Source organism: Gymnogyps californianus, chromosome 4 (assembly GCF_018139145.2).
Source record: "Gymnogyps californianus isolate 813 chromosome 4, ASM1813914v2, whole genome shotgun sequence".
NCBI lineage: Eukaryota > Metazoa > Chordata > Aves > Accipitriformes > Cathartidae > Gymnogyps > Gymnogyps californianus.
This window is the reverse complement of record NC_059474.1, coordinates 58,875,643-58,889,063: the sequence shown is the minus strand read 5'-3', so window position 1 is coordinate 58,889,063 and position 13,421 is coordinate 58,875,643. Positions and strand designations below refer to the sequence as shown.

Here is a 13,421-nt window from a genome sequence, read left to right as displayed (position 1 = left end):
GTGTCACTTGAGGTATGTTCAGGCCTTAAGATTTTGCTGCTTTATTCAAAAGCTAAGAACAAAAGTGAACAGAAAAGATCCTACTCACATTTGAGTCTTGCTATCTTATCATTGGGTTAACTTTGTACTAGGGGCCCATAAAACACAATACCCTCCAGATAAAAGTGATAATTTTTTGCTCATTGATCTTGTACATTCAGCTACAGATTGTGGTGAATAACAGATTATATTTAAAATAATATGCAGCCTGAGCTCTAACAGCAATAAGAAACTGATGATGGTCTAATGATTTAGGGAAAAACAAATCTTTATGGCAGAGAGGTGCATGTATGTATTTACAGTGTAAACCTTCTCTCCTTTGGCTTTTCCTTCACCTTAAGAACAAGAAAGGAAGTAAGTTAGGAACTGGTAGCTACTTATTAGATAAAAAGTCAGAGCTGCTTCAGCTGTTCTAGCAGATATTGATGGAATATCTACCCTATCAAACTTAACAATGCTCTTTCCTTTTTTTTTTTTTTTTTCCATCCCCTTGAAACAGGGTCCCGATGGATTACCAATGCCTGGCTGTTGGCAAAAGGTAGGATGGGCAAAGCCTTTTCTTTTCAGGGGCAGTATGTCCTTGGCACACAGAAAAGCCTGTCACAGTCATACTGAACAGAATCAGGATATACTTCAGAGCCTCCTAGATAGATGTACGCAGCAATGCAAAATAAGACCTCTCCATGACAGTAGTTGGTGTGATGAGGTTGTAATATATGTAGAAGTAATAACTCATCGAGGCAGTATTGTAGAAACGGTTAGCGTTAGATTTCTGGGAAGTCCAAGACTTTTCTCTTTCATATGAAGACTCACACATCCTTTGGTTTCTGCACATGATCACTGCTTCCCATTCTTTATAAAAGCTCATAGATATGGCATTTTTATCAAATATTTATATTGATCTATTATGATATTATTTTCTGGGATACATAGAAGAACAGTGCATCCTGCCCTTCTCTTTGCCTTATGTTTCTATTCCTCAATACATTCTCCTGGTTGTCATGTTGTATGCTAATGTTAACTGTCAACATTATTTTAGTAAAGATTTAACCTAGACAGTGCTAGATTTAAAAACATAGCATTCAGAATAATGTAGGTGGAGGGATACTGGCATATAATACATTAGAAAGCATAAAACATAAGTGAAAATCTGGGTGCATTTATCTCTGAAGAATAGCTGGTGCTGAGGAATAACTATCCGTATTTGCAACTCTGCCGTATCCATGTATTTGGAACAGAAATTTGAAATATCAATTTACTAATTTGATTAATCTGTATCTCTTTTTGTCTCTGCAGTGATGAATCTAACCTTACAAGCATGAAGTTGTGTATATAGTGCTCCACTTTTTGTATTTATAGTTGAAAACTGAAAATTTGATTTTACAAGTCTGAGATATGTTTACATGTAGCTGCTTCTACTTGTTTGCAATAGTCCATGTGTACATCTTTTTTCCACTTACATCTGCAGTTAGATGATATATAACTGCAGGGTAAACCTGCAAAGATTCTCTCTCTAATGAGAGAGAGATCTCGATACAATGATCAATAATAGAAATCTGATTATTTCTGTAAATTCTTATATTTTGGCTTGTGGACCTGCATGGACAATAAGTGCCATGAACTAGTTTACAAGAAATTGTGACCAAATAAGAGCAAAATGCTATGAAATGTACTGTACCAGCTGCTGTTGGAGTTTACTGACTTGGCTTCCATGTCCATCTTAAACACTTCACCAATTCATGCCACCATATCTGCTTGTACGGACTAAAAGCATGAGTTTGTGTGCCAAACCTGCTTGTTGTGTGATCACGTCACGTGCTAAATGGCTGCTCACGGTGACCTTTGATTCCAGCTTCTGAATCGTTTCCTTTTGTCATCTCAAGGGAGTCACACCATGGCTTATTGCCAAAAAGAGATAAACCAGAGGAGGATAGAAAGAGGCCTTGAATTTTTGGGGAATAGAGTTCCAACTGCAGGTGGATGGCTTCCAGTCTTGCGGGTCACCCGGCCCCTTTGATCAAAGAGGGTCCCGCCTATTAATCAGCATCGGTTTGCCTTGCACTGCTCACGGTCGTGAAGACATTCACGATAGGCCCTGTCGAGTCCTTAATCAAGAAGGAAAGAAGTTTGAAGAAGAAACCAGACTTCTCTGTGGGTTGTTTGAAAACATTACAGAGGTGCTGCAGGGATCATTTGATGGCAGATGCTGCCTGAGACCAGAAGCTTCTCAACCTTACTCAAGGATGGACAGAGTATGTGCTCTGTGTATTGTATTTTGGGACTGCTGGAGGAAAAAGCATTCTTGAGGCGGGGATGAATCAGAACATCCTCCAGAGGAGGAGGATAATGGAACTGACCAGAGATGTATGTACCATGGTGTGGTTTTCAGGTGATTCAGTTTAAATTACACAAAACTAGCTGAACTTCTCTGTAGAATTTTGGAAGCTATGGTTAATTTTGTCTCCTTTTCCCATTACTGTTGCCAGAAAGGATGCATTTCAATAATCTATTCAACATTTGTGATGATGGCATTGAAGAAAATACTTCAAGCCACATGTTCATCTTGCTTCAGTATTAACAGTTTTTATTTCAGAGTCTTTGAAGCCTTTAAGTCTAAAAAAGAAAAGAGTTTAATTTTGCGTTTCACAGACTGATTAATTCATCTTGTTCTTTTTCTGCTGTTACAGTGACCTTAGTGGACATTATTACTCAAAAAACATTGGAGAGAAACAAGCCTGTGTGATTACCACTGCACACTTGTCATCGCACTACACTGTTAAAGGTGTCGATATTTCTCCATTTCTGTTCAGATGACTAGCTTTCTAAAGAAACATTGGCAAAGTTTTGGTTCTCCACTTTTTTTATTGCTAGAAATACTTAATTTGTGCACATTTGTAGTTTTTGCCATGAGGTATTTTTTCCAGTTTTGAGTCTTCATATGGTGCACTGTAGTTAGTTTGAGAGACTAGTTTATGAGAAATGGTGCCATATTTGGCAGATGGAAATTCTTTTTATATCACTTCTGTTCCTAGTGTATAGCAGGATGATCACAAACTTTTTCAGTTACTTTTCTGAGAGTTGTCTTTCATATGTAGACCAAAACTAAAGTTGAGGAAGACGGCCTGTCTCCATCCATGTGTGGGCACCTTGCCCTTCTTGGAATGAACATTTTTCCTTGCTCCATCACTTCTAAATCATGTGAAGATGGGGACCTGCTGTGGTTGCACTTTTCGTATTGCTTCACAGTCTCAGATCAATAGAAATGCCACTATAATGCGATCTTTCACTTTGCTAAATCTTTGTTGTCATTTTGGTATATCAGAGACAAAAACAGCTTTTCATGGGGGAAAATCTTCCACAGATTTTTAAAACTAAAAATTAATTTAGTGGCCTCTATTTAGCAGTACCTTACTAATAAAAACAAAATTCCAACACTATATAGATATATATACTGAATATATATATTTTTACTGCTTAAGTCCATCTTTCCAACAGTAAGAAATAAACAAGTGTTCACAGATATGAGGAAAAATGTTTTTCTTTGCTTAAATTTTCAGAGATGCAAGTATCAACCTGTTTGAATAATCATGATTACAACACTAAAAGCCTTCACATGGCATAGACTGAATATAAAGTGTTAATAATCAGAGTGCTACAGCAGTCATGTGAATGAGGGACTTTCCAGAAAGGGGACAAGAGGAGCACCATGTAAGCCCTTCGACTTGCCAGTTTTTGTCTGCTTGTTTAAGAAGCACTATCTCAAAAAACAACAGGCTGAGGAGCCAGCTGCCCGCCTAACAGAAAAGAGTCTCTTATGCCTATGTCCTGACTTGGCACGTTTGGCTACATATATTATAGATGTGAAGACTAGAAGTTGAACGTTTTTATAAAACAGCAAATACTGGCAATCACACAGTAAGATGAAATATTTTTTAAATGTCCCTCAGAGTATTCAAATGCAAAATCAAGTAAGATGTTTATTATCTGGCTAGATGTTTTAGCAATTCCATATCGAGGGTGTCCACAAACACAACTCATTTAAGAAATATCAACAAGACAAAGAGCTATTAAATGCATGCTGTCATCAGCACTTTCATATTTTTTAAATTTGTATATCTATATTTTTAAACTCTCCTCATAGCATCCATTTCTACATGCATCAATAAAGCTAGCAGAACCTTGGTTCATGATTTCTTCATTCAGGAAATAATTATAGACCCTACTGTTAAGCGTTAGTCAAAACTCAATTCTCCTTTAACTCCCTGACACTAAGACCCTGCTGAAGAAACACTTAAGCACCTTTATTCACTTCCTTTTCTGTCTTGCAAAGTAATTTCTTTATTTAACTCCTGCCAGGTGGCAATACTTTTTTTTTTCCCAAATAATCTAGCTTAAGTTTTTTAAGCTTCTGCATTGTTCAACATCATGAAAGGTTCATTCCATTTAAATGACCATGGGTGAACAGCAGATAAACAATTTAATTTGACAGGCTAAACTACATGCATAGATTTGACATTAATATTTGCATCTCAAAGATTGACTTGAAATGAAACCTAAGAGTATCTAGAAAAGTTGCATGTTCAGTACAAGAAAAAAAAGAATTGGGTTTATTATTTCATCAAGAAAAGCACCCTATGAAGACTTGCAACATGTTTATTTTGTTTAAAAAGCAACTATTTTTGGTGCTAGCATATCTTTTTTCTTTTGATGGCAAAGCTACAGTTTGAACCACCTGTGTGTTGTTGTATCTTTTAGTAGCATTCCTCTAGATAGATATGATTTGTTTTGTTTAGTTTGTGACAGGAACAGTAGTTCCTCTACCAGTCTTTTCAGTTGTAGAAATGTGTAGTGGTATTAGTCTACACAGTTTCTATATCCCTGACTTTTTCAGGTATGATTAATTCTTGTTTCTTTGAGAGTTTTCAGTATTTGTTTCATACCAAGTTTTGTAATCATCTGTTACTCCAGTGTATTATAGCCACATTGTGCAGAAGTCCTGCTACAGAAGCAGCAAGTCTTTAAAGCACTGTACGGAATATGTCTGACATACATGGTCCTTGTCTTCATATTCATAGATTAGCTATGGGGAATCTTTCTTTCAGGATGCTTTGGACACCTTTTAATTTTTTCCTGAGGTAAAGCATGAAACATTAATTCATGGAACAATGATACAATGTATTTTTTTGATTTATATTTTTATTTATTGCTGATTTTGATGTCATGTTCTGATAGTGTAGCAAGGCAGAATGACACTCTTCATCCAGCTGTTTATATATTCTTTTAGTCTACCATGTAAGTAGTATGAATGAGTTTCAGAATGATCAAATCCATATACCTGCACATGTGTAAAGTATAGAGTTTAAAAAGGGATAATTCTTAAGATTGATGTACAGTGTGGAAAGTTAGCATTGGCTCCATTAAGTAATACACTCGTGGAAGAGTGCACGTGAGCATCAGTTACTCAGTTATGCCAGTGGAAGAGACGATGCAACCCCAAATGAGACAAGCAGACCTTTGGTCCTTGTGGGAAGGTGGTGCTGCGTAAGGCTGGGGGCCACGTCAGGAGATGCAGTTCGGATCCTGGATCCCGTTGGGGTTTAGAGAGAGTTGTCCCACTGACCGCCACAGAACTGGGATTGTAAACCTGGGCTCAGCCATGCAGCGCTCTTCACTTGGCTGTGCCTCCCTTTCCCCAGCAATAAAACAGGGAGAGTGATGCATCCTTCCCTTGCAAAGCGCTTTGAGACATGCGGAACGAAGGACCCAGGCATTGTGCTTAGTAACAAGGGGAATATTATCAACTTCAACAGTGGGGTTTTGCCTAAATCAGGACCACTTCAATGAGTAAAAACTGCAGAGATACTCCCAGTCTATTGAATGTGATGAAGATGTTCAAGGCATGCAGAAGTTGACCTTTCCTTTCAAATTTCCTGGTCTCTGCTGCTTGACCATCTTAAATTACTTTTTTAAATCTCTGTATTTTACCTAATGAGAGACCTAAATTTTTACACTAGAGTGTCACACAAAACACTAATATCTGCAAAGATAGTGGTCAAAAGAAAGTCTAATTTTTAGTCATTGCAAAAAATGATTCAATTTCAGAATTAAAACTAACACCTGTTTTGGTTTTGGTTTTTTTTTTTTTCCTTTCTGGAACTTGCTTTTATGGATCTGAATGTTGCTGTAATGTACAAATGAAGGTTTTCTTGCACCCTCTGTTATTGAAGTATTTTACATGGTGGTTGGATTCATTAAATGCTGTTAGAAACAAGTGCCTGCCACCATCATTTCTGACAGGATTTGAAAAAGATACTCCACAAAATAAGTGGAGTTTGTATTTTAAAAAAGGATTTGGAGTGTTGTTTTTGTTTCATTTTGTTTTTAAATGCATCCAATTATCAATGCTGCTTGGAAATTGAATTTTCTTTGGAAAACAGGGGGCCTTAACTTAACCTGGGACCGTTAGTGTTTTACTTATTTCTATTTAAAAAAGAAATTGTATGAATTTCCCAGATACCATTGGTACTTGCACACTTCTCTGAAGTATTATGAAGAGTTGGGTTGGTGGAAGAATGTTTTACATATTGTTAACATATATGCGGATATTCTTATATTATTGTACATGTTTGGGAAAATATCACACAACTTTAAAAATGTTACTAAGATGTATGTATCTGACTTTTTCCTTTGGAAAATATTATATATTTTTATTTGTATTTTTTACTTTTTTAAGTTCATCTATATGTGCCATTATTTTTGTATTGCAAATGGTCTCATAAATGCAGTAGAAGAGATAAAAATACAAAGAAAAATAATTTGGCAAGGATTACAATGCTTGGGGGGAAAAACACATGGGTCAGTACCATATTATCAATACTAGAAATATTTTGAGTGTTTTAGCACTGTAAATATGTCACGAGACCTCTTTTGACAAGTAGTGTAAAGAATTGCAAGGTTTTAATCACCCATTTTAATTTGTTATTAATTACCACTTTCTTGTGGCCTCTGGTCCTGACTTAATTGAACCCGATCAAACAGCATGCTTTTGTTTTTATTATTAAAATTTCTCCTTGTTTTTCAGTTGAATACTGTTTTGTTTTCTTTCAGTTTTGTACTTCGGATTTTGTTTCTTGCTTGTGAGAAGTTGATCTTCAGAATTATTTTTACACTATTTATGATTTATTTTCATAATGTAAAAAGTGTGTAATTATTAAAATATTAATCCAACCATTGGTGCTGATTTTGCATAGTTATAAAGTTCTTACTGTTGGTGCAAAAAATTGTTCTAGTCTGTCTGGATTGGAAAAAGTGTATGCTGCGTTGTGCCCATCTGTAGTTTGAAATCTAGTGCAGGTCGTGTCAGTATTCACATTCACACAAAAATCAGGGCCTTTGCAACATGTTCCATTTTCCTACAGCGTGCAATAAAAAAAACCACCTCGCTCTTTCTATTCTTAATGTGTCTTTTCCCTTCAAAGTCAAGTCTGTTCAGTCATCTTTTCTAAACAAGCAGCACAAGCTATGGGCATCCACAAAAGTAAGGAAGGAAGAAGCTTTGCTGCAAACCTTAGAGCCTTTCTTCACTCTGGAAAAGCTGCAAGGACCTATGTATTAACCAGAATTTGAAACTATTGCTTAGGGAAGTCCACAGGCATCCTAGGATCCAAAGAAATAAAGCTGAAAATCACCAGTCTCCCCTATATATAATACTGAAGGTGAAAAATAAACCTGAACTGCTGAGAAATAAAGATGTACACAGGCAGTGTCATGAGTAACAGTGCAAGCTAGAAAATGTGACGGTCTGTTTTATCACAAATCCAGTTTGTTCAGAAAAGATGGAGCATAATAATTATTGCAAAATCGTATATTTTCAAGCACCCTGGTCTAAGACATTTTTTGTAGGAGTCTCCTTGAACAAAGGACTTTTTTTGAAAAATAAAACATCAGGCAGCAGCTGTAATCTCTTCATAGCATTATTTAAATGTTTGGGTTTTCTAAATCCCAAAATATTTCAGACAAACAAAACACTCCCCATTATTTCCCCTTTCTTCACATCGAAAATGTAGTCACTCTAGGCTGAGAGAGAGAGTGAGCACCGTGGGAGTTTGACCTCTACTCTTAACTCCTGGCAATCTCCATAAATGTCCGTTAATCTTATCTAGCTCTGTTTTAGACTCTTGGGGGGGACTAAAAATAGCTTTGCTTCCTTTCCCAGATGAGGTACTTACAGCTTAATGTGCCCAGCGTCCCCGAGGAAGCACCCGGCGACGCCGAGAGCAGACGCTGCTCTGCCATGCTGCACGTGCGGCCCCAAGGACTGCGAGCGCTGCTGCCGCCCCAGCCAGGCAGTCCTGACCCAGGCGAAGTCCTTGCTTTTGCTGCAGTCGCTCTTGGCCTTTTCTTCCTTCCATCTTTCTCCTTTCTTCTCCTTTCATAGAGGAGGGAAGGTGGTTCCAGATGCTGCTGCAGCTGTCCTGCCAAGAAACAAACACAAAGTATGTTCTGGACAATTCCCGCTTTTTTTCCTCTCAGTGCCATGGCTACTCTGACGTTAGCCAAGTCACTGTAAGCACTCTGCCTGCAGTCTACGTATTTTTGGTAGTGTCATTACCGGTATGGTAACAACCAATGCGCTCTGGCTGCTGCTAGAGCTCACTGTCCGTGGGTTTCCCATTCAGTCCTTTTACTGCCTCCCTGTTATTTTTCAGTATCACACTCCCTCTAAAGTCAAACCTCAGCTAACCAATATCCTATAGCCTTCACATCCTAGGGCACTGATGGGACACGACTTTCCTCTGGCATTCTGTCGTGGTTTAACCACAGCTGGCAACTAAGCATTACACAGCCCCTCACTCACTCCCCCCACCCAGTGGGATGGGGGAGAGAATTGAAAAGAAAAAACTCGTGGGTTGAGATAAAGAAAGTTTAATAGGACAGAAAGGAAGGAAAAATAATTATTATGATAATAATAAAATGACAATAACAATACTAAAAGAATTAAAATATACAAAACAAGTGATGCACAATGCAATTGCTCACCACTCGCCGACCGATGCCCAGTTAGTTCCCAAGCAGTGATCTGCCCCTCCCGGCCAGCTCCCCCCCGTTTATATACTGGGCATGGTGTCATATAGTATGGAATATTCCTTTGGCCAGTTTGGGTCAGCTGTCCTGGCTGTGTCCCCTCCCAGCTTCTTGTGCCCCTCCAGCCTTCCTGCTGGCTGGGCATGAGAAACTGAAAAATCCTTGACTTAGTATAAACACTACTTGTGTTTAGCAACAACTAACATCAGTGTGTTATCAACATTATTTTCCTACTAACTCCAAAACACAGCACTATACCAGGTACTAGGAAGAAAATTAACTCTATCCCAGCCGAAACCAGGACACATTCCCTCCTATCCAGATACCTCCTTCATAATTTTGTGACGTGCCAAAGCACATGCAGGGCTGCATGTGAAATACCTGCTGCTTCTCCCTCTCTTTTTTTTTTTTTTTAATGGAGCTTTTAATTAAATACTTAAAGGCCATTACTCACATCCAACTCTTCTTTGTGGACCTAGTAAACCTGCTAATCCCTGCCCATTTGTAACAAGGACTCTACAGAAATCAAATAAATGAAACAGAAGTGGCTTTTTAGATCTTCATCTGTTGTGGTTTAACCCCAGCCAGCAACTAAGCACCACGCAGCCACTTCCCCCTCCCCCCTCCCAGTGGGGTGGGGAGGAGGATTGGGAATAAAAAGTAAAACTCGTGGGTTGAGATAAGAACAGTTTAATAACTAAAGTAAAAATAAAAATACACTACTAAGAATAATAATAATTGTAATGAAAAAGAATACAACAAACAAAAAGAAATAAGAAAAGACAAGTGATGCACAATGCAGTTGCTCACCACCTGCTGACCAATGCCCGAACAGCAATCTACACCTCCCGGCCAACTCCCCCCAGTTTATATACTGGGCATGACGTTCCATGGTATGGAATACCCCTTTGGCTAGTTCAGGTCAGCTGCCCCGGCTCTGCTCCCTCCCAGCTTCTTGCACACCTGCTTGCTGGCAGAGCATGGGAAACTGAAAAGTCCTTAACTTAGGATAAGCGCTACTTAGCAACAACTAAAACATCAGAGTGTTATCAGCATCATTCTCACACCAAATCCAAAACACAGCACTGTACCAGCTACTAAGAAGAGAGTTAACTCTGTCCCAGCTGAAACCAGGACAATGATCTCACACAGCTTCACCTAGTGGTTCAATTATAATAACCACACACAAAGAAATGTTTAAAGACAAAAAGAACAAAACAAAAGAAGGAGCTGACAAAGTATTCATGTTCCAGCAAGTAGTAACAACTGCAGCCAAATAAATATTAAAAGAAAACAAACAAGGGAATGCCAAAACATTTAAGTCACGTTCCTGCAAGCAGAGTCTTTCTGTCTTCCCAGGGTCACTAGAATGACAGAATGGTTTGGGTTGGAAGGGACCTTAAAGATCATCCAGTTCCAACCCCCCCTGCCATGGGCAGGGACACCTTCTACCAGACCGGGTTGCTCAAAGCCACATCCAACCTGGCCTTCAACACTTCCAGGGATGGGGCATTCACAGCCTCTCTGGGCAACCTCTTCCAGTGCCTCACCACCCTCACAGCGAAGAACTTGGTCCTTACATCGAATCTAAATCTACCCTCTTTCAGTTCAAAGCCATTACCCCTTGGCCTGTCACCACATGCCCTTGTAAAAAGTCCCTCTCCAGCTTTCTTGTAGGCACCCTTTAGGTACTGGAAGGCTGCTAGAAGGTCTCCCTGGAGCCTTCTAATTTGTCTTCTCTTCTGTTGGCTTCTGCTAATTTCCAGACGGAGTATTCACAGGGCATTCGCCTCTCCTTTCTCGTGGCTGCAGTAGAAAAATACAGTGGTTTTGGATCTTGCTCAAAACTTGGAGCTTGGATGCTCCAGATATATATGTATGTATATATGTGTCTACATGCACACATATATAAATACATGTGTAGATATATATATGCATGCATACAAATATATATACATGACCTGTAGGGTTCAGGAAAATACTGTACACAAACCTCCTCAGAGAGATCACAGTCTGCTAGTATAGTTGTATCAAGCTGCTTTAGTTTGTCTCTGAGAACAAAGGTGGACACAGCTCCTGTCACACCAACCAAGATGCAGGTTTTTCCTGCACTTACACCGAGACAGAATGTTCACTAACTAATAAATATCCTGATTTATTTTTATATGTGCAGGTTACAGTTTGACTGAGTTTGCCAAGTGCTCACACCTAAACTGAGCAGTCACGAATTCTGACTGGCATCACCTTTGTCTGGCTGCTCCCTCCTGGAGCTAACAAGTACCTGGCAACTTTTTGTGGGCTTTTAGGACCTCTCTTCTCTTTGGCATATTAAGATTGTTGTGAGGTAATTGATTCTGGTTGAGATAAAACTGATAAAAACAAATATGGCCAAAAAAAAAAAAATCTAAAATGTCAGCTCTCACTGTTATATCAATTAGCTTGTGTCAGAAAGATGTGTATAGAATAAATTTGCCATTTAAAAATCTGGAACTGCAAAGACTACTGGTACATTCAGCACTGAAACGATTCTCGACAAAAATTATTCAGGACCCAGCAAGCATGCAAATGGCTCTGGAAAGCGATGCTGCCATGAAGCTCAGTAAGTAACATAATCTTGCTCTTTTCTGCCTTCTCCTTGGCCTATTTGTACCCAATTAACACACCCTGCACTTGACTGACTCAGGGGCCTGGACCGATCACCACACCAACTCACAGGCAAGTCCATTGCCCTTTCAGAGTAAATACCAAGCAGCTTGCTATCCCTGAGAAGGTGCAGACAGGTATGGTTTGTCTGTCTTTACCTTTCTGTACCGAAACAGATCTTCAGTGCAGATCATTTTCCACTGACCATCTGTAATGGGTTTGCTTCTCAGGATGCACTAGCAATACATTGTTTTTCAGAGGTACAGTAACTCCTTACACAGTTAAATAGGGAGACGAAGGCACCTTACTTGGATACTTTGAACAGCTCTTAGAAATATTTACTCCTTTTCATCATTCATACAGGGAGCCAGGCTGCTGGTTGCTGGTATCCTGCCAGGACAAAGCCCTTAAACAAGTGTGGAAAAAAAAATCAACTAAAATGTTCAGAAAGCAAACAGAGCAGGATGGAGAAAACAGTATGTTTAAAAAAAAACCGAACCCAAACAAGTATTTTAAAAAAAACAACACTATTTTAATAATTCTCTGTATCATGGAGAAATTGCTGCTCGTATTTACTCCACAGCATTATGAGGGCAAGGGGAAGGAGCGGGAGAGGTCTAAAACAGCCAAGTAACAAGGTGCTAGAAAGCCCTGTGTCTCAGGCAGGGTCTCTCTGCTAATCAGTGGGGAAAGACCTCCTCTGCTCTACACATGAGACTTGGTAGGCTTGCTCCTGCTGATAATATCAAAAGAGCATGCAAGAACTATGAGCCAAGAGGGAGGGATATTTTCTTGATTGTTAAGCCTCTTTCCATGGCTGTGAAGGGACAGAGAAGCAACCCCCCCTTCTAACAAGCTACTTCACCTACCAGTCTGAGCTTTCCTGATGAAGTTTAATATTACTTCAAGCAATTACTAATCTAGCTGTGAACAAACTTTCTTTTGCTAAACCTGGAACAAAAAGCCCTGATACAAGCAGGGCTGGCTGCCGATGCATGCTTGTGAAGTAGTAGAAGCACAGCAGCTTGTATATCCCTTAAATCTGTTTGTGGTCCAGGGTTTCTGTGCAAGCAAGACCGGGCAGGTCAGCATAAACAGCTGAAATTTTTCAGTGCTAGCGTTCCCAGCAGCCCCGGAGGAGGGACAAGGCTGTGCTCGGCACTGACAGAGGGCAGGCACCAGCTGGGTGCAGGAAAACCTTCGCTCCTGAAATGCCTTCGGACTCAGAGACTCGCATGCTGCCATTCACTGCCTGAGCTCTAGTCTTTCTTTACATTATTGTTACAAAGGGATTGCAATTAGGTCTAGTATATAATGTGTAAAACCTGAACTACATCTACCCTATGCTAAATATCATTCCCCAGCTTTCAGAGACGCAGGCAAAATGGAAAAGCATTGCAGACGGCATTTCTGACAGGCTCTAGCCTAGGCTCTATTTGGATGTCAGCAGATCTAAATGCCTGCTCTCTTCAATTAATCTCATCGCTGCCTGTACCATACTGCCCTAGCTGACAGCTTTGACAACTCCCTCATATCTTTTAAGTCCATGCCGCCTTCTGCCTGGACAAGGCAGTGAAGAAGACAGGCAGCTGCTGTCTCTGCTGGGATATAGAGGTGTAGCTGCTGGTGCCTCCTATCACTTCTGCTGCATGGCT

The 13,421-nt window shown here is 39.6% G+C and overlaps 1 protein-coding gene across 1 annotated transcript in view; it reads left to right on the top strand.

The window, feature by feature from the left end:
* Positions 1-1,958, top strand: part of COL25A1 (collagen type XXV alpha 1 chain) — a 325,074-nt gene extending 323,116 nt beyond the window's left edge. Inside the window, exons 40-41 of the mRNA XM_050896370.1 lie at positions 539-577; positions 1,923-1,958. Coding sequence (XP_050752327.1) covers positions 539-577; positions 1,923-1,958 — 75 coding nt within the window. The remainder of the gene's footprint in view (positions 1-538; positions 578-1,922) is intronic.
* The last annotated feature ends 11,463 nt before the right edge of the window (positions 1,959-13,421 follow it).